Source organism: Ursus americanus, chromosome 23 (genome assembly GCF_024610735.1).
Source record: "Ursus americanus isolate L20-20 chromosome 23, mUrsAme1.1.p, whole genome shotgun sequence".
Classification (NCBI taxonomy): domain Eukaryota; kingdom Metazoa; phylum Chordata; class Mammalia; order Carnivora; family Ursidae; genus Ursus; species Ursus americanus.
The window spans coordinates 14,073,971-14,095,387 of NC_142149.1; the positions used below are offsets into that span (position 1 = coordinate 14,073,971).

Sequence of the window (21,417 nt, forward strand, 5' to 3'; positions counted from 1 at the left end):
CTTTTCAGTGGACAGTGCTAGAGTTGGTTATGCTCATGCGCGGGCTAAGGGAGAAATAGGATACTCATTTCGTACCACACGCAGAAACGATTCTGCGTGGGTGTGAGCCGAAATACGTAAGTAAACGAGAAGAGCCTTTAGTAGATAGTAATATAGGATAATCCTTGTGTGACCTCAAGTTGAGGAAATATTTCTCCACCTGGACACACATACACAAAAAACACTGTAAAGGAAGAGGTAGACAAATTAAGTTCTTAAAATTAAAACTTCTTTTCATCAAAAGGCAACATTAAGAGAGGGGAAAATTAAGCATCAGAGTAGAACAATTATTAAAAAATAAGAAAAATCAAACCACCTCCTAGAAAAACAGGCAAAGAGCCTCAAACAGATATCTCATTAAAAAAGAAATCCAAATGCTCTATAAATGTAGGAAAATGAGTTCAACCTTACTAGCCTCAGGGAAATGCAAATCAAAATCACAATGTGATATCACTGTATGCCTACAAGAATTGTTCAATTAAAATGACAGTGCCAGTGCTGGTAAAGATGTAGGGGGATGAAAACTCACATACTGCTCAAGGGAGTGAAGAGGTTGATAGGACGGCTTGGAAGAATATTACAGCATCGTCTGCTTAGATGGGGGATAAACCCCATGACACAGTCATTGTATCCCTGCACATACTCAACATAATCACATGCACTTTGGAAGTAGCAGACACGTTCATAGCGTAAGAGTGGTCATAGCTGCATAATTGTAATAGCCCCAAACTGACAACAGCCCAAATGTCTGTCAGCTATAGAATAGACAAATTACCGTATATTCAGACAATGGAATACTATTTAGTAATAGAAGACGTAATTACAGCTACATGCAGCAACATGGGTAAATCTCACAAATATACTGTTGAACCAAAGAAGCCCAACACAAGAGTACATGCTATCTGATTATGTGAAATTCAAAAGCAGGCAAAACTAAAGATGGTGTTTAGGAATGCATACTTGGTGGTAAAACTATAAAGACAAGCAAAAAATTGATTCCCCTAAATGAGTAGCGAAGGCGGGGAGGTGGGTTCGTGAGTGGGAAGAGGCACGCAGAGCGTGTCTGGGCTGCTGGCAGTGTTCACTTGATATAACTTACGAAGCTGTACATATCCATTTTAATGCATTTTCTTATGAAGTGTGCTCTATTTCACAACAACAAAAAATGTAAAGAATCTATGGATTTGAAAAAGACCCAAAGTGAAGCTGAAATAGACATGACAAAAATGTAGCTATTAAAATGAAAACTCAGTAGACCTTTTCCCTTTCCTTTTCCTCCTCTTCTCTTCCTGAACAATTCAGTCCAAAAGCCTGAACATCTGTGCAGGGGGGATCAGGTAGAGTGGGAAGCCACAGGAAGTCACAGCTGGGTGAGGATGGAGTCGTGAGGACTACACGAGCCTAAGTACACAAAGCACTTCACAGCACCTGCACCTTGGTACGTGCTGCACACCTGGCAGTTATCGTTGTTGTCACAGAGGAATTCTTGGGAGATGGTGTACCCGCCACCTCTGTATCTCACGTCACATCCACTGGGCCTCACCTCCGATGCCAGCGCCGCTGAGACTTCATTCACTTTGTGTCAACAGCGTTTTGCTTCAACTGTACAACACGTGCCCCCATTTTCTGCCCTGGTGCTTTGCAGCACCCTGGGTGTGATGCCAGTGGAAGCCCTCTTGGAATGTCCACATGCACAGCCTAGAAGTGGGGGAGGAATCACCTCCTGGGACAGCCCTCAGCCAATTGGGATGGAAGCCAATGGACCCCAAGCCGACAATGCTGAGAGACATTTTCTTGTTGCTCAGAAGGTTCCAATGGGATCAAGCCCCAGATGCCCATAGAAGTGTCCAACTCAACAGTATGCCCTGGTACTGGCTTTTCCTCCAGTCCCTTATGCTTCTTCCCTCGGGTCACCTCCCAGATAACTTAATTGCACTGAATCCTTATCTCAGGCTCTGCTTTCAGGGCCAGTCCAGGATAAGACGGTATCAGAAGGCCCTAGAAAGCAGCCCTAGGAAACGGGATTACTCCTCGGATGGATAGCAACAGGCGATGTTGTAAGGGGGTGGTGGTAAGGAGGGTGGTGATAACCCTTACATGCCATAGCTTCACAATTACTTTACAATTACTAAGACCTTACTCTGCAGTGGGGAAGGAGGCAGAGGTAGAAAGTGAAGCACTAGGCTATGCAATGGTTTTAGCACTTGAAAGGCAAAGGGCAATGGTAATTATATGGATTGTGCAGTTGGTTGGCTTCTAGTAACTGCTTTAAAAGCTTTGCAAGGAGAAAATGAGAGACTATTGATTCAGGGCATGCTGTGAAACCCAGAGGCATTCTGGACTTCAAAACTTCAGAAGGTCTTAACTGGATCAGATCTAATTACCATTATGGTCTGGAGCTTGCTAGCCCCTCCCCACCCCTGTGTTGACTCTGTTCTTCTGTTTCACTGCCCTGTTCCCTCAGTCCTGCTGTCTGAGGTCACTTGCCATATAGGTTACCTGCATCCAAGTCCTTGTCTCAGGCTCTGCTTCAGGAGGGAACTCAAGACAGAAGCAGCAGCCAATGGTGACCAAGTTACCAAGTTTAAGGCCTCGAAGACTGAAAGATTTCTACAGGGAGCAGCCAATTAGTATGACTCAGATTAAGCATCATATCTCAAATAGCTAGACTTTTTTTGAGTTATATGCCTGGCTCTGTTCCAAGCCCTTTATATTCATTACCTGAGTTAATTCTTATGGCAGCTCCATAATAGGGGCCTTATTTGCCCCCTCCCTTTCTCTGTCCCCCCCAAATGAATAAAACTGAAGCCCATAACTTATCCAGAGTCACATAGTTAGGACATGACTGTGCCTGAATTAAGCTCAGTCTGTCTGACTCTCGAACCCTTACTTTCTTAGCCTCTCTGACACACTGATTTCCCCCCAAATAAAAATGTCAACAGAGAGAGGGCAGAAATTATGTTCCTGAATGCTGCTTTATGGCAACAAAATCCTCGAATTAATCTGGACCTGTGTGCACAGTTTCCCTTCCCACCCGGAAGAGGCATTCCTATGGTCAGTGCTGCTGCCGATCTTTGCTAGAATTTAACTCCCAGTTCAACCACCAGTAAGCTATGAGTGACGTTGTAAAATCACTTACCCCATCTGAGTCTAAGTTTCCTTACCTGTAAAAAGCAAATTAAAAATATCCTTGTAGGATGCTAGACAGTTAGTGTCTAATAACTGGTAGCTATGATTTTTCTAGTCAGAGGTCCACTGTTGGGAACAATTAAGACTGAGTTTCAAGCAACGTCCAGAAGAAGAGCAGAGCAGAAAAATTTTGGCCAAGTTGTTTGTCTAGAACCCTACAAATGCCTCTTGGCTTTTATTGGGCTTTATTAATAACGCCTAAGCTGGGAGATTTAAACTAGATATCCTATTGACCCACCCCTGTAGTGGTCTGAATGGTGGCTGCCCAAAAGATAAGTCCTTGTCCTAACTCCTGCAACCTGTGAATGTCACCTTATTTGAAAAAAAAGGTCTTCACAGGTGCTCCTGAGTGACTCAGTTCGTTAAGTGGCTGACTCTTGATTTCGGCTCAGGTCATGATCTCAGGGTCCTGGGATGGAGCCCGGTGTCAGGCTCCGCACTCAGCAGGGAGTCTGCTTGAGGATTCTCTCTCTCTGCCCCTCCCCCAGCACACACGTGCGCATGCGCGCGTGCTCTCTCTCTCATAAATAAATCTTAAGAAAAAGAAAAAGGGTGCACCTGGGTGGCTCAGTCTATTGGGTGTCTGACTCTTGATTTTGGCTCAGGTCATGATCTTGGGGTCCTGGGATCGAGCCCTGTGTTGGGCTCCATGCTCAGCATGAGTCTGCTTGTCCCACTCCCTCTCCCTCTGCTTCTCCCCACTCTCTCTCAAATAAATAAAATCTTTAAAAAAAACAAAAAAGGGTCTTTGTAGATATAATTAAGGGTCTTGAGATGAGGTCATCCTGGGGAGTCCTAAATCCAATGACGAGTGTCCTTATAAAAGAAATCAAAGGAAGAGAAGGCCATACGAGGACAGAGGCAGAGATTGGAGAGATGTTGCCACTAGCCAAGGAACACCAGGAACCATAAGAAATTGAGAGACAAGCAAGGATTCTCCCCTAGAGTCTGGAGGGAGCACAGTTCTGCTGACATCTTGATTTTGGATTTCTGGGCACCAGAACTATGAGGAAATAAATCTCTGTCGTCTTAAGCCACCAGTTTGTGAGTTGTTAAGACAGTCAAAGTAATCCACTCTCCTGTCTCCCACAGAACACTATTCTCTCTACACAATGCTGATGGGAAATGCAGCAGATAAAGGCATGCCTTTGACATTAGCTAAATCTTGAGGACTGAGAATGTCCATGAAAATCAGTATAAATATTTTTGTAGCCTTCCAAAATCTGAGAGCAAATTGAAACAGTGATGGATAATAAATGTGTACTTGGTGAATAATCTCACTTTCCTTTCGTGGTAACTATAGGGACTCTTCAAACACATTTTCAAGGTCACCAGTTTTTGTTTTAGAATTTAGACATGTTTTTTTTCTTCTGGACCTTTGGTGGGCATGGTAGTGGGGACACTGGAAAGGTGATCGCTATACTGCTTCCAGGATGCACTTATGAAGACCACAGTGGTCTAACAATTACTCTTTTTTTAAAATGATGTCGCAATGGGGAGAATGATCCATGCCTAAAAATAGCAGAAGCATTTAAAAATTGTCACTAGTCAGGATCCCACCTGACAAAACTTGTCTGATGACAGGATTGAGTGTACCCTAATAGGCCAAAGGAACAGTGTTTAATCATGAAAATAGTAATTCACGTTAGGTCGCCAGTGAGATATTTTTAAGTATCGATCACATTTGCTTTTTCTTCATGTAAATCAGCTTTATAAAAAGGATCTTACTCTGAGATGTAGCTTTATCTTTAAATTTCACAAGATGAGTTCAGAATAGACATATCCAGTTTTATAATCATAGACTTCTGAAATATAAGAGAGAAAATAATTCAGTAAAATTAGGATATATATCCATAGAGACTCTACAAACCAACACCCCCCCTCAAAAAAACCACATTTTAGTAGCTGAGTGGTCTGAAAGAACCATGTATTGACTGTTGTTTTTTTTCTCCCTGGACTATATAAGAATAATTTATTCTTAAAAATGGTTTGTAAGTACCCCTGCATCATCCTCTGGATTTTTTTATATGATACTCTCAGTGTCACCCCCCCCCCCAATCTCCTGATGAAATTTGTTAGGAGCTCTGGCACTGGTTGTTATTGGCTTCCTGGGCTGTGCATGGTGCCTCCAACTACCCCATCCTTGGGCTTCTAAAGCTCCAGAGTATGGTGGCCTTATAGGGACCATGGTCTCATTTTGATAGGATGTCTTATCCCAAACTGTGGCTCACCATGAACTCCTGGTGCCACCTCCTGGAACACAGGGGTAGCATAATGTATCTCCTGGGAGTGTCCGGTTCCTGGGCAGAAGACAAGGAACAGAGTTATTGGGCCTATAATCCGAATCTCTGATCACTTGAGGGCAGTGGTTTAGCCAGCCCCCGTCAAAATGGTGTGCAGCTTCTGGACTTTGCAGAGAACACTCACCATCTTGGGCTGTGGGAACACACTGCCTTGGTTCCGAGCCTGGCACAGATTCCTTAACTGTAAAATGGGAACAACACAAATTGGGAGTTAGTGGTGTTTTCGTAGGCAGGGCAGGTAAATTGCTCAGCACCGTGCCTGGACCAGGGCCGGCCCTCAGTCAGTGTTGGCTGGGTGGGTTCTCATTGTTACCAAGGCCCTAATGATGCCTGCCTTAAGAGGGGATCGTAAGAGGCTCTGGAACAATGTGGATCATTCCGAACTGACATTAAAAAATCTCCAAGATACGTTAAGTGAAAAAAAGCAAGGTGTAGAAGAGCATATCTATGACCTGCTACCCTTTGTGTAGATGCTAGCATCCACATAGAAGATCTGTGTGAGGATTTTAAAAACTGGTTGTTGCCCCTATAAACTGGAACTGGACGTCAGGGGTGGGAGGAAAACATTGTATTCTAATTCCTTTTCTTCCTTTTCTTTTTTTTTTTTCACCCATGTATCTGTATAACTATAAAAAAAAATTAAAAAGACAAAAAACCTGAAACCAACCAACCACACCAATCAAAATACCCAACAAAGTTCTCTTACCTGCTTGATTTTCACAGATATTTGCATATATTCCAACTTCCATGGCCGTATTTCCATAGTTTCTGGGTGCCTTCTCTCTCATAGCTTTTCCTACATAAATTGAATCATTTATGTAGAATCATTAAATTAAACCAGTTCAGCCACATTTTTCTCATTTCCTCTGCCAAGGAGCAGAATCCCCCAAAGTTCTGAAACAAAGAATAACCTGCTCATATGGCCTAAACTATTGTCTATTGAAGGAAAACCATGGACTCAGCAAGGAGCCCATAGCATCCGCTTCTCCAAGCCAGAAGCCCTTCTGATTTATTTTCTGGGTTTGTGAGGAACATCCTTTGCTTATCAGATTACGCTTGAGGTGGCCAGAGACGCATTTTCTTTCCTTCACTGAAAAGAACAGTCTGTAAAAAGCTTTGTAATATCTGCAAGAGACAGTAAATTACCCAGCTTAGTTCTATTTAGCCCTGGCCAGTAACCAAGAATACTAGTTGTACTTTTGCAAGACTTTTTGTAGGAAGGGAAGACAGGTTTTTAAAAAATGTATAAGATGTATACATTTTGACGTCTCTTTTCAAGTCTCGTGTCAACTGAGTTTCTGACCCGTCTGAACGATAACACTCTGGAGGAGGCACAGGAGGCTAGCAAGATTCTCTCCCTAGCTATGACAGTATCTCCCCGTTCTACAGGTGAGAACGCTGAGGCTCAGGCAAGTACAGGAGGCTGCCCGATGCCCCTCAGCTCGCTGCTGGGTGCTGGTGCTGAAACACGCTGTTCTTTGTGCATACCTTGGTATTCCTCCACACTTGCATGCCAAGTGAAAAAGGCCATTTTGAAATCTTAGGTAGAAGTATCATAAGAGGTGTAGAGTGGAAAGCAGTGACTGGGGCTTGATGCAGCCCTGAAGGTGGGCGGAGGGCAAGGACGCTCTTGCCAGTCTTCATTGACTGAGCTTCCTCGGAGTGGCAGAGCCAGCCAGCATGCTGACAAATATGAGGCAAGGCTCTTACCTTTGCAGAGCTGGCTGTCAGAACCCACTACCTTGTTTGTAGGCCCCGGGGCACAGCGAAAATGCAGGGCCTCTTGTTAAAAAAAGTATGAAGATCTGGGCACCTATGTTCATGGCAGCAGTATTCACAGTAGCCAAAAGGGGGAGGGCACCCAAAGGCCCGTTGACGGATGAGTGGATAAACTTCATGTATATACACATATGTATCTATGGCTCTGTCTGTAATGGAAGATTCTTCAGCTTTAGAAATGGAGGAGATTCTGACACAGGCACAACGTGGATGAGTCTCGAGGACATGCTGCTGAGGGAGATGAGCCAGTCACAGAGGGAGAGATACCGTAGGAGTCCATCATATGAGGTCCCCAGAGTAGCCAAAGGCATAGAGACAGAGGGGAGAGTAGTGGTTGCCAAGGGCTGGGGGAGGGAGACTGAATGGGGAGGGCGTAATGGGGACAGAGTTTCAGTTACGCAAGGTGAGAAAAGTTCCATGCGTGGACAGTGGCGATAGTTGCCCAGCAATGACAACGCACCTAAAGCCATTGACCTGTGTACTTAAGAGTGGTTAAGATGGTGAATTGTATTGGTATGTAAATTTTACGAATTAGAAAATAATTTTTAAAAGAGTAAAAAAAAAAAAAGAATTTCAAGACAGTGACAGCAGAGCATGAAACCTAGTGTGCGGCTCTTCTCAGTGCGGGGGCCTTGTGTGACCGCACGTGTCACGTACCTCCAAGCGATCGAAACAAGAAGGGCTTTCACCAGAGAAATGAGAACCAGCCTAGGTGTGAGCAGTGTAGGAAGTCGGCTTCATTTACCTTCCCCTTCTGCATCTTTCCCTTCTCTCTTGGTTTTCCTCATATCCCATTTTGTATTTCCCTTTCTCTTCCTCTTCTTCACCTTTTCGTCTGCTTTCAGTACCCAACTCCAATGGCAAACCATGCAAAAGCCACTGAAGAACTTACTTGCTTTGTACTTTGGTAGTATCCAAAATGCCAGAATTGGGATTATTACGATTAGCACCAGCAATAACCCCGGAAGCAGTAGCTGCAGGCAGAAAGGACAGCTGTCTCCACCTGGAAGAAGACAGTATTCACTGGTCACCGCATAGCTTTCTTTTCCAATGATATCGAACTGTGGAATGTTCTGGAAAGGGCAGTCACCACTGTCTCCCAAGCTAACTAATGTACTGTGCACCTCGGTCCCTAGACTACTATGGACACCTGCAACTCTTTTTTTTTTTTTTTAAGTTTTTTTATTTGACAGAGATAGAGACAGCCAGCAAGAGAGGGAACACAAGCAGGGGGAGTGGGAGAGGAAGAAGCAGGCTCCTAGAGGAGGAGCCTGATGTGGGGCTCGATCCCATAACGCCAGGATCACGCCCTGAGCTGAAGGCAGACGCTCAACCGCTGTGCCACCCAGGTGCCCCAAGACACCTGCAACTCTTGAGAGTTAACTTGTTTTTTTTTTTTAAAGATTTTATTTATTTATTTGACAGAGAGAGAGACAGCCAGAGAGAGAGGGAACACAAGCAGGGGGAGTGGGAGAGGAAGAAGCAGGCTCATAGCGGAGGAGCCTGATATGGGGCTCGATCCCATAATGCCGGGATCACGCCCTGAGCCGAAGGCAGACGCTTAACGACTGAGCCACCCAGGCGCCCCTTGAGAGTTAACTTGTTAGTCAGTGAAGTTCTGAAAGTCATGACCAAGTACATCTTCCACATTGGGTCATACAAGGAAGAGAAAAACAGCACAGCATTTAACAGATGGATTCCTGGCAACATTGTTAGGATCCTAAGGCTCAGAAGTGCCTGGTCATTTACTGGACAAAGCCCTTAGTCATGTTGGCATGATTTATGTCACCTAAACAGCTACCGTTCATTATTAACTATACCCCAGGCACTGTGTTAAGCACTTTACATGCATTGCCTTATTTATCTCATTGCTATCACTCCCATTTTACAAATGAGTAAGGCTCAGAAGGGTTAAATGACTTTCCTATGGTCACACAGCTAGTAAATGGAAGGGCGGTGACCGTAGGCAAAGCCTGACTCTGGGTCCAACGGGCTGCCTCATTTGTTAGAACCTACTGAACACCAGGGCATGGGCTCTGTTCTGAGGATGAGGCTGGGTGAAGTGTTCAATACCCAAGCGTGCCTATCTGCCTTAGCTAACCTCTTTTTTGTTCTATCCTTCTCCTACCTCAACAAGTGTCCCTTTGTAAGCCAGGTTTGAATCTAGACTTCTCAAACTCCTCAGAGTTCTGCATGAGAACATGGCAGCATGGAGAGAGCCAGCCCCAACCCAGCCCAGCCCACTTTTCCTCCCAGGCTCTGACCTGCGCCCTAAGGGGTCTCATGTGGACATGGACCCTCCAGCCTGCATGTACAAATGTTGTCCATGCCCCCCACAAACAGCCCCCTTCACTCAGGGCCGGGGATGCTCACTTCCTTTCTGTGGTACAGCCTTGGGAGGATAAGCCGGGAATGAGACTTGTGTAGGTCCTGGAAGGTGGGTTCTGATGTGAGTGGGTGGGGAATTCAGATCCAGGTACCCAGAATATGGTTTAGGCAAGTGGGGATGCAGGCTCCAGGTGGGCACATTCTCATGTCCCCCTGGACTCCTCAGCCTATGGGAAGATGCATGGCCAAGAAGCACCAGAGCAGTGCCCTCCAAAACACAGCACTGGGACAGGAGCCCTTCTCAGCCCAAGGCGGGGTCCTGGAGGTCTACACCCTCCAGCCCTTGGCAGTGGGTAGTAAACAGCCAAGCAGGAGGTGTTAGCAGTCAATGGAAAAGCAAAAAAGAATCAACACCCGGCAGCTCCAAGAGATGCAAATTCTGATGTGATTGCTTAGAACCTGCACAGCGGAAGATCAAGGCAGGAAGCAGGGTCAGGTGAGGGAGTCTCCCTGCAAGGTTGCTTCCTGACCTAGCTTCTAGGCTGTTCCTCTTCCTTTTATTGGCAGAAAGAAACCCCATCAGGGTTTGTGTGGAACCTCCCAAAGGAAAGGCATTTGGATGCAGATGGCCAACAGGGGAAGTGGGTGGGCAGAGGAGTAGCTGCAGTTTCTGGAAGCAAATCCAGACCCTGTGGACAGAGCTCAGGTAGCCCTTACCTGGTGGGGGATTGATGAAGACTGGCTGGCTGTATCTTTCGTGGTCAGGCAACTTGTTTTTAGCTTTGCACCTATACTCTTCCCCTTCTCTGGCATTGTTCTTGGTTATGTTGAGTTCTGCAGGCTCTCTTACATGCTTGGAAATAGGTTGTGATATGGCAATATCTTTCTCAAAGAAAGTATAAGTGATGGGCAGAGAGCCATTGAATGAGATACAACGTAGTATTATATGTCGGTCTGTTTTGATGTTAATAACATGAATGTTCAACACTGGTGTGATCACTGGGTCTAGAAAAATGAAAGTGTGTGTTAAAGGGATAAGCAGATTGAATTCACTCACTCAGTCCACAAACATGGATTGAACCCCTACTCTGTTCCCAACCGTGGACCCAAAGGTGAATGACACCCTTCCTGAAGTATCAAGAAGCTGGAAGCCCAGTAAGAAAGACCGATGGTATGTGGTAAGCTCCACTCAGTGTGGCACAAGCCAGGTGCTGAGAACGCCAGAGGGTGGAGGGTGTCTGTCTGCTTGGAGGAATCAGAACACAAAACTTGCCTTTCATCAGAAGTCTCAATCTGTTCATTGTTGAGAATGAGTATAATTTTGCCAAAGATCTAGTTCCAAGTATGAAGTTGAGAGGTGCTTTTATTCCTAATCTTTATAAGGTTACAGTGGGGTTTTTTTTAATCAAAGAAGTCTAAAAATATCATCTTTTCTAACTATATTTTTATTTATAGAATTCAGCTGTACAATTATCTTCTACTTCCTCCCACAAGCAGGAAGTAACCTTGGTAAATAGATTCAAGGGAACTTTTCAACAGGAAGTATGTGGGTCTGCTAGATTCTGTCAGGTCATACCCTATTTGGTGGGAGAATTCAGCTATAGTATTTATTTTATAATTCATTAATGGGGCACCTGGGTGGTTCAGTTAAGCGTCTGCCTTTGGCTCAGGTCATGATCCTGGGGTCCTGGGATCGAGTCTGCTTCTCCCTCTCCCTCTGCCCCTCCCCCTGCCCATGCTCTTCCTCTCACTCTCCCTCAAATAAAAAAAGAGCTAATTCATTAATGAAGCAGTGTTGTAGGAAAGGAAGGATAATTGTTGAGATTCCATCATGTGCCAGGCTTGCTATTCACATTACCTCATTTCACTTCACAATAGTACTACAAGGAAGATAGTTTCATGCCCACTCCACAGATGAACAAACTGTAATTCAGAGAGGTTAAGAAACTTGCCCAAGGTCTCTCAGCTAGTAAACAGCAGATCCAGTTGCCTTGAGCCAACTCCCCAGCAGATTCTTTCTTTAAACAATATCAGTTGGGCACAGAAACAGTGAAATACAGGGACCAAAGTGTAAGTAAAATCAAAGAAAATAATTTAGAGTCTCCTTACTCCACCCCTCCCCTGAGCAGGAATCTCTGGGGAAGCATCCTTGACAGAGCAGCACCTGGTAACAGTGGCCTCCAAGAACGACTTTGGAAATAGTAATGGTGGCCTTGGGAAGCAACTTGGGGAATAGCACCAACAGGACATTCTTCCTATGGAACGGAAGTCTATATCCTATAATTTTCAGGAAGGGGCAGTTGAAACATTCATGAGGAAGCAGAGAGCACGGACTCCTCTCTGAGATGGGATGATCCAAACTAGACCAAGGATTGGTATCTTAAGTGATTGGAAAAATGTACACTTCCCTGAGAGTTTGTAAAAAGACTGGCAAAGGGCATCACGGTGATCAGAGTAAGGGAGTCGCTACTCTTCACTAAACCAGTTATATTTTTACAAATTTCAGGGAGCCCTTTTAAGACTCATTCAGCTGCCACCTTTCTCGTCAGACCTTTCCTAAATCCTCCAGGCTGAAGTACTTCCTCTTCTGCTTTCTATCCTCTTATTATATGATCCACTTGGATGTCTTATGGTCCCCTCAAATGGAACCTGTCTGAAACTGAACTCTAGCTAATCTGTTAATTATTGAATAACCAGTGGTAGATAAACATATATTAAAATACCATTGTTTAAGAAATGTTTTTATTCATATATTCATCCATCCATCCATCCATTCATTCACTTGTTTTATCATGGTAAGAAGAGTTAACATGAGATCTATTTTCTTAAATTTTTAAGTGCTCAATACAGTATTATTGACCATAAACACAATGTTGTACAGCAAGATCTGGAGAGCTTACTCATCTTGCCTACCCCAAACTTATACCATTAAATAACTCTTCATTTTCCCCAGCTCCCCATTCCTCCAGGTTTCCCCATCTCAGTAAATGCACCACTCCTCATCAGTTGATCACCTTAGATATCTGGAAGTCATTCTAGACTCTTTCCTCACCTTCACGACCTGTGAATCCAAATCTAATCATCTAACAAGTCCTGCTGTTTCTTCCTCCAAAATATATCTTGAATCTGCTCACTTCTATCCATCCTCACCCCTGTCTCCTGGATGACTACAAGAGCCTCCCAACCAATCCCCAACTTCTACTCCTTCTCCACCTCACCTAGAATGGAATAACTTTGAAGATGATAAGTTGGGTCACAGGCCCTGCCTGACTTGGCCCCTTCCTCTCCAGGCTCACCTGGGGCTCCAGTCCCCTCATCTGACCTTCAGCCATACCAGCCTCCTGTTGGGTACTTCCCAACCAGCCAAGTTCTTTCCCAAGTTGAAGCCCCTGCACAAGCTATTGACCCTTGATTAGAGCCCTCTTTCCCTGTCTCTTCACCGAGCCAATTCCTTCTCATTCTTCAGGGCTCTACTTAAATGTCCTCCCCTTCGAAAAGCTTCACCTAACTACCCTATCTAAGTAGATTGCTCCACCTTACCCTGCTTCTCTCCATCACCGTGCCAGTTTGTTCTTCCCTCATAACAATCCACTAAGTTTGTGATTATGAATTGGTTTGGGTACTTGGGTTTTGTATCTCCCCAACTAGACTGTTAAGCTCCACCAGGGCAGAAACGAATGTATAGCCGGGGCTTGGCACATTTGGGATATCATTAATATTTGTTGAGTGAATCAGTGATCAATGAATTTGTGTTCATGGCTCATATCCCTACTGCGCTGGGGACACTAACTTGTCTTAGGTATCACTGAAACCCTAGCAACACCCAACACAGTTACTTGCACAAGTTAAGCACTCAGTAGATATCTACCAGTCTGATCTAAATGAAGAGGAAACAGTTTTATAATCTATCAAGACAGTTCTACAGGACAGTGTAATTACTGTAACAAATTGCAAGAAACGTGCATTTACTTGGAAGGCAGGATGTGGGAAGCTTTTATACATATCTGTGTGACAGAAGCTCAGCAAATGACAACTCGGGGTTTTTTAATCAATTTGAGGCTCCAGCCATCAAGTTCATAAACTTCTAAAATGGGGCTTATTCCTTGCAGGAGTGTAGGCCCCTGTTATTCAAACAGAGGAAACCCACACCAGTGGTGGGTCTTGCCATCCGTTCTCACACTGAACCTCAGTGACTTGAAGGGCATTCGGATGCTTTCCCTGCAAATGAGTGCCTCCTCGCCTCACCCCATTCTGCCCACAATAGACTGAGACCCTCACTTAGAGTTAAAGCCAATGTTAGGATTGTACCGCCTATCTTGGCAACTCATATTTTATTGACTGAGGCCTGGAGATATCTCAAAGGTAGCCAAAGGGAGTATCTAAAGTGGCACAGGAAGCCTGTGGTACACAGGTCCGCTAGTGCTCATCCCATTGCTCTTTCTGCAATACCAGGCTGTCCAGTCCAGTCTGGTGGCCTACACTGACCACCAGAGAATATTATCAGCTGGGGGATAGTCAGACGCTTAACTGACTGAGCCACCCAGGTGCCCTATCATTGACTGTTTTTTTTTTTTTTTAAGATTTTATTAATTTATTTGAAGAGAGAGAGAAAGTACGGGCAGGGGGGAAAGGGAGAAGCAGGCTCCCCACTGAGCAGGGAGCCTGATGTGGGGCTCGATCATGACCTGAGCCAATGGCAGATGCTTAACTGACTGAACCACCCAGGTACCCCTATCATTGATTGTTAAGACGGTTATAACCTAAAAAGCTAAGAATCATTGAGCTAGAGCAGCGGTGCCCAATAGAACTTTCTGTACTGATGGCAATGTTCTCTGTTTGCATTGTCTAATACAGCAGCTACTGGCTGGCTGTGGCTATTGAATACTTGAAACGTGACATATAGGACTAAGGAACTGCGCTTTTTTTTTTCATTTAATTTTAATTAATTTGGATTTAAATGTAAATAACCACATGTGGCTAGTGGCTACTATGCTAGAGAGCACAGACCTAGGGATCACTCAAAGATTTGATCAGTAAGTGAGAGCTCCCATGTTTAGAAGCCTCCAAGTACAATGCACACATATTAGCTGGAAACCCTCTCTCCCTCTCCCAGGAGTCATTATCAAGGTCACCTTTATAAATGAGACCATTAATGCTAGGTCGTAAGAGACTTGGGGTGGGAAGGTGGGAGAGAAAAATATAGCAGTAATAAGATGTGGTTAGGAAAGAAGAGTGCTGGCTGATGGGGCACCTGGTGGGTGGTCACTGCAAAGGGGAGAAGGTGGGAAAGGCCTGGGGCTTTGAAGACCCTTGCCGCAGTGTCCACTGCTGATTCGAAGACTTCTTGAATCTTCAGAGAAAAAGTAACTTTTGCCTATGTGATGGGAATCCTAGAGTAAAGAATCTAGAAAAGATCTCGACAACTTCCCAAATTGTTCATATAAGACTTTTTGTGTAAGGCAATCAGGCTGTTATTATCTGAGATAGCTAGAAGTCTTTGGAAGAGGTATGTGGGACTGCCAAGATGTTGTTCCCCAAGTACCAGCCATTGTGTTTGGCCCTTCTACCAGCTACCCTGCATCCAGCTGAATGTGATGTATCTCTGGAAGCCGGGAAGGCACAAGCCGAGTGGTTGGTCATATGATCCCATCCCCTTAAACGGGAGTACTTGCTTCAGTCAACAACCCCAGCCACAGGGGGCTCCACGAAGATACTATCTTGATTTGGTAGACCTATGCAAGATCAGCAAATATCTATCCCAATTTCAAACCCTCTCCCAGGACCTCACTCTTAGGAGCTCCGCTTGAAATTGGGCTCCTCTTCTTCTGGTATTATGTTTTCAAAACTGATAGAGAGAGGGAAAGAAAAAACTTATCCAGGAAGGAAAATTGGATCAGACGTTTAATGTTTCATATTAAGTCTGGCAATGACAACTCTATTATTGTTTAAATAAATCTTCTATTAACCATTTTTAAAAAGTCTTTAGAAGAGAAAGTAAAACAGAATTATTAAGAATAAAGACCTCAGTGGCATACTTCCCAGGCTCATGAGTATTTGCAGGGGAGCAGAGAGCCCATTGTAGAACAGGAAAGAATCCCACAAATCACAAGGCCCCCCAGGAATGAGTGCTCCACTTACCGACAAATGTGAAGTTGAACTCACGACTGTATTTGATCACCGAACAGTTAGGAACTTGGGCTTTGCATTTGTAGGGGCCCAACTCATGGGCTTCTGAGATGCTTAGGTTAAAAATCATGGGTTCACCTTTTCCATCATGGGTTCTCAGGTGTTTCTCACGCCGAAACAAAGCATAGGTGATCCGTAGTGATTTGTTCTGGTTGGAACAAATCAGCGATACATTTTGACCCCTTGATACCACTTTTGTTTCTGAGTCCAAACTTGGAGAAAGGAGTTCTGGAAAACAGTAACACAAGAAAAAATCTTTGTTAATGTCCCTTAATAACTAACTGGTAATTTGGTCACATTTTGTGGGTCAAGGTAGTAGAGACACTGGTTCCTGGAGAACTTTCTAGCTGCACAGCCAGACTGACCAGTGTGTGAGGAAGCCTCAGCACCTATAGAAGCTCCTTCCAGTGATGCATGGGGGCCTTGCCAAGCTCTCTCATGCTTGCCACCTCTTCTGCCAGTGAGAGCTTGAAGTAGACACTCTGATTTTTTTTTCTCTTTTTTGAATTTAAATTCCAGTTAATTGACACATAGTGTAATACTGGTTTCAGACGGGTACAGTTTAGTGAAGTGTACTCTTAACACTGGCTCTGCTGACTTAGAAATATTAATTGATTGTTTGTGTCTCTAAAAGATAAGGACTTTTTTGGTAAACATAACAGTACCATTATCACAACTAAAAATTAATAGGGTTTTTAAAATGTCATCAAACAGGGCACCTGGGTAGCTCAGTCAGTTAAGCGTCTGCCTTCGGCTCAGGTCATGATCTCAGGGTCCTGGGACGGAACCCCGCATCAGGCTCCCTGCTCAGCGGGGAGCCTGCTTCTCCCTCTCCCCTCTACCCCTCCCCTCTGCTCATGCTCTCCCTCTCTCTCAAATAAATAAATAAAATCTTTAAAAATAGAATAAAATAAAGTGTCATCAAACATCTAATAAGTGTTCAAATTTCCCTAATTGTCTGTTGGTTTTGTTGTCGTTGTTGTTTTTGGACCCAGAATGGCCCACTGTAATTAGTTGTTATGTTTCTTGTGTCTTTTTAAATCTATAGACATTTCCATCTCGTTTTTTTCTCCCCCTGCAATTTATCTGTTGAAGATAGCAAGCTGTTTGTTCTATAGTATTTTCCATGGTCTGGATTTTGTTGATCACATTCCCATGGTATACTTTACCATGTTCCTCTGTCCCCTGCCAGGAGGCTTAATGAAAGTCAGATTAGCTCTTATTTAGCAAGAATGCATGGGGGTAGTATGCACTTCCATTAGGAGGCACATAATGTCTGATCATCCCTCTTTTTGTTTCTTAGTAGGCTTTGACAATAACCACTTGGAAGCATTATTTCATTAGAGGTTGCAAAATGGTGATATACTAATGCTATCCTTCCTTTTTCGTTTATTATCTGAAATAATTCTATAAAGAGAAACTTGCCCCCATCAACTCTTTAGTTATACTGAGGTATGGTTTGCATAGAAAAGGCAGGATAAATGCTTAGTTCTCTCCCTTTATTGACCAGTTCTGAAAATAATGAGTTGGTTTCCTAGCATCTTCTAACAGTGGGATATTTTTCTTTCAGTGTTGTTATTTTCTGTTTAAGAATCATTATGAATGCATGGTTTAAACATATTTGATGTATTTCAATCCATTGGAATCATTATTTTTATTGTCCCATTTTTTGACCATGGGAAGTACCTCTAAACCAGCTCCTAAGTCCTTTTTTTGTTTTGTTTTTGTTTTAAGGTTTTATTTATTTGAGAGAGAGAGCGAGCAAGCACAAGAAAGCATGATCGGGGGGAGAAGCAGAGGGAGAGGGTTTGTTTGTTTTTAAGTTAGCTCTATGCTCAATGTGGGGCTCGAACTCACCACCCTGAGATCAAGAGTCATATGCTCTACCAACTGAGCCAGCGGGCACCCCTCCTGAGTCCTTTTGACACTACCCAGCAGTCTTTGATAGCTTGTATGTTTGTATTTTATTATTTTAAAGTGGCAAAGGAAAAAAAAAAGCCTCATCAGAAAATCTAATGTAAAAGAATAAAATTATTAAAGAAGAGAAATATTAGAAAATGTTTTATATCACCTGGAAGAAAAGTTCTTCCAAGTAAGGCACAAAAATTGAGAGCCACAGAGAAAAGAACTTAAAGCTTTTCTATGGCAAAATGAAGACAAGTGACAGCCTAAAAAGAAATACTTAACACATAAATGAAAGCAAAGGATTCTTTTTATACATATAAGTCAATGGCAAATGAATAAGAAAAAGACAAATAAATGGACAAATAATATGAATAGATAATTCCCAGAAGAATGAATGCAGAGGGCCATTAGATATGCTAGGGGCAAGGGATAGCTTTGGTGGAGGAGGGGTTTAGGCCCCTCAAAAATGCCAGCAGCCTCCCTTCCACCCTTTGGTCTGGACAACTAACATTTTCTCAGTCTTACATATAAACTCAGCTTCAAGACAAAGCGTCTCCTCACTTCCCAACCAGATAGCCATACCTAAATTTCCTTTCCATGGAACTGAGTGTTCATGACCAAGAAACATGAAAAAGACGCTCGTCCTCACAAGTAATGAGGCAACTGCAAATTACAACAACACTGAGATACTGGTTTTTACTCATCAGATTGGCAATTTACAAATGGATTGTCTCTGCTGTTGGAGAGGGGTGGGAAACACTGGCCCATGTGAGTGGTCACTGTTGGTGACAGGTTCAGGGTGTTGTTGGGAGGGCAGCTTAACGATTCAAATGTACATGACCTTTGACCCAGCAATTTCACCTCTAGAATTTTATTTTATTTATTTTTTTAAAAGATTTTATTTATTTATTTTTGTGAGAGAGAAAAAAGAGAGAGTGCGAGTGCACGAGCCAGGGTTGGGGGCAGAGGGAGAAGCAGACTCCCAGCTGAGCAGGGAGCCCAGTGCGGGGCTCGATCCCAGGACCCTGGGATCAGGACCTGAGCCAAAGTTAGATGCTTGACCGACTGAGCCACCCAGGCACCCCTCACCTCTAGGGTTTTATCCTCCAGAGATGCTCTCACCCTCTCATGCATCCACAAAGGATGTTTTGTACGAGGACGTTTATTGTAGCGTTGTTTACATTACGAAGAAAAAAATGGAACAGTCAGTAAGGGGGATAGTTACATGAACTATGGCTGAGTCATGTTCCGAAACACCATGCAGCTGTTAAAAAAAGAGAGCCAAGTCTACATCTGCTACAAGGATGTCTGTGATTACTGTTATCTAAAAAAAGGACAAGTTATGGAAGAGTTTGTTTACTACAGTGATGAACAGAGAATGGCTGTTAATAGTGGTTGCTTCTGGAAGTGGAAGAGAATTGGAGGGCATAACAGCACTTTCATATTTCATACAGTAACAGCCACCTGGCCTAGCATCTACTGACGGTTCACCATGTGCCAGGTGCTGTGCTGAGGGACATGGCTTGTGTCACTCAGCCCTCCTCAGAAGAACCCTCCCTGGGAGGTGCTTTTATTATCCCCACGTAACGGAGGAAAGAGATTAAGTGCCAGCTGGTTGCATCATGTACCCAGGCTGCCTGCTGCAAAATGGTGGGACCAGGGTTAGGACCATGACGCTAGCGGGTCTGGCTCTAGGATGAGAACCTGCCTCCCAATATATATTTTTTATTTTGTTGCTTAAATTATTTTACAATGATTATGTAAATGATTTTCTACTTTAAAAACAAAAATAAACCAAGAGGGACGCCTGGGTGGCTCAGTCAGTTAAGCTGCCAACTCTTGATTTTGGTTCAGGTCAGGATCTCAGGGTCCTGGGATGGAGCCTTGCAGCTGGCTCCACGTTCAACGGGGAGTCTGCTTGAGATTCTCTCCCTCCCTCTCCTTCTGCCCCTCTCCCTGTTCATACTCTCTCTCTAAAATAAATAAATAAATCTTTAAAAAATAACAAATAATATATTTTAAAAATAACAGGAAAAATATTTCATTGTAAAAACAGTCTCAATATTTTATCTCTAAGTCTCAGGAAAGAGGCTTCTACTCCCTGCCTCACATCGCTTCATTTTAAACTGTAGGTGATGGAAAAGACTTGACTCTGGTTGCTCGTCTAAAAGCATGGAAAGACTTAATCATGAACGGTTGCGTTGAAAGCTGACCATCCCCACTGTGTCGGTGAAAACAGTTTTGGTAAAAGAAGGAAGTAAATGAAACTTACCGTTTGTTCTTGTCGTGTCACAATCCAAGGCAGCTTTTTGTACTGAAAGAGAGAAAAGGAATGTGAGAAAACTTTTTCCACATCACGTTTGGGTTTGGAGATGCGAAACTTCAAAATGGCAAATGAGCCTTACGTGTGAGAGAAGAAAAAATGCCCCAAAAGAACAGTTTGTTCAAAGGTCTCCACATCTCTCAGAAGAAATCAGAAAGGAGGGCAAAGGAGGCGTGGTGCCCCCAGGGTGGTGAGTCATTTAGGGACTTCTCCTTTTTTGACCGAGTTAAAGAAATTGGAGTTGCTGGGGCAAGCTCGAAAAGATATGACTGGTTGGTTTGACCAATGTGTGTTCCCCCAATGAGTTCTTGTAAGAAGAGAGAGATGTGGTAGGTCGCCCTAACTCTGGCTGCCTGGGAAGCTGGACAGTGGGAAGAAGAGGGAAAAACATGACCGTGATTTTGTCTTTGCGAGAACCCACCTGATCAGCCCTCTCTGGATTCAGCCTATATCAAAAGGAATTTGATGGAAGTTTGGTTTAGTCTTGGGAAGCAAGTAGTGACGGTCTGGAGTAGATACACACAAACAAGGCATCAGAAATGCCCGATTGTGTTACATGCTGATTCCTAGGCCCCTCTCCAGACTTCCTGGGGATCAAACCTGGGACTGTGAATTATAAGAAGGGCCCCAACAGTCTCAGAGTCTCTACATTACAACCCAGAGGAGCCTGTGATTCACTTCAACTCGATCTAGAATTCTTCTGGCTCTGTGAACTGGACGCAGGAGTAAAACCCCATATTCCAGTGTCACCAGTCTGAGGTGGAGCGGGGGACCTGTTGAGGGGCTTCCCAAGTGGAGGGAGCTGTGACCTGGCCAGGCCACTTTGGTAGTGATTTCTGTCGCCACTGTCGGGCCTACCCCACAGGTCTGGCACTTTCCTGTGGACAGCCGCCCTCTCTGTGGTGAAGCCGGTTCCCTGCCCAGGTACACGTTCTCCTGGGACATTATCCAAACTCCTGTATTCACTCACTCCAGGTGCTCCTTGCTTGGGCTCCCCAGGTCCCATCCTGGGATGGTCAGTAATTCCAGGTCCCACACCTGGCCACCACAGGGGACTGAGTAAAGCCAGGGTCTGCCACCTGGCCACCATCATCTGGAAACAAATCATGAGCTAACTCTGAGTGCCTGGAAGGCCTTTATTCCCTTCTGGCAGTAAAAGTTACTGTTTCGGCTCCTACTCTTCTAAAAAACATGACCCTCAGTATTGACAGTGACTTTTCACATAGGGATAGCAGTGGTCATTTCTCCCACTAAAGAGAGGGCGGGAAAGAACCTCACAAGTTTAATCTCTGGTGTGATGATCCTTCATGTCAGAATTTTTGCCAAAGGAAATTGGAAGTTTTGCAGGCATTACTGTTTTGACGC

The 21,417-nt window shown here is 44.1% G+C and overlaps 1 protein-coding gene and 1 pseudogene across 2 annotated transcripts in view; one reads left to right on the top strand and one right to left on the bottom strand.

Moving 5' to 3' along the window:
- Positions 1–20,267, bottom strand: part of MILR1 (mast cell immunoglobulin like receptor 1) — a 23,455-nt gene extending 3,188 nt beyond the window's left edge. The window contains exons 1-9 of one of the 2 annotated variants that reach the window (XM_045814264.2): positions 20,135–20,267; positions 20,002–20,043; positions 15,777–16,052; positions 10,356–10,643; positions 8,203–8,313; positions 6,238–6,327; positions 5,656–5,712; positions 5,460–5,528; positions 4,957–5,033 (exon numbers count right to left, since the gene is read on the bottom strand). In XM_045814264.2, coding sequence (XP_045670220.2) covers positions 4,984–5,033; positions 5,460–5,528; positions 5,656–5,712; positions 6,238–6,327; positions 8,203–8,313; positions 10,356–10,643; positions 15,777–16,052; positions 20,002–20,043; positions 20,135–20,189 — 1,038 coding nt within the window. In that variant the 5' untranslated portion in view covers positions 20,190–20,267 and the 3' untranslated portion in view covers positions 4,957–4,983. The remainder of the gene's footprint in view (positions 1–4,956; positions 5,034–5,459; positions 5,529–5,655; positions 5,713–6,237; positions 6,328–8,202; positions 8,314–10,355; positions 10,644–15,776; positions 16,053–20,001; positions 20,044–20,134) is intronic. The other variant, XM_087854212.1, reaches the window with a different exon arrangement.
- LOC148107932 (NADH dehydrogenase [ubiquinone] 1 beta subcomplex subunit 4 pseudogene) lies at positions 14,306–15,781 on the top strand (annotated as a pseudogene).
- Positions 20,268–21,417: the final 1,150 nt, after the last annotated feature.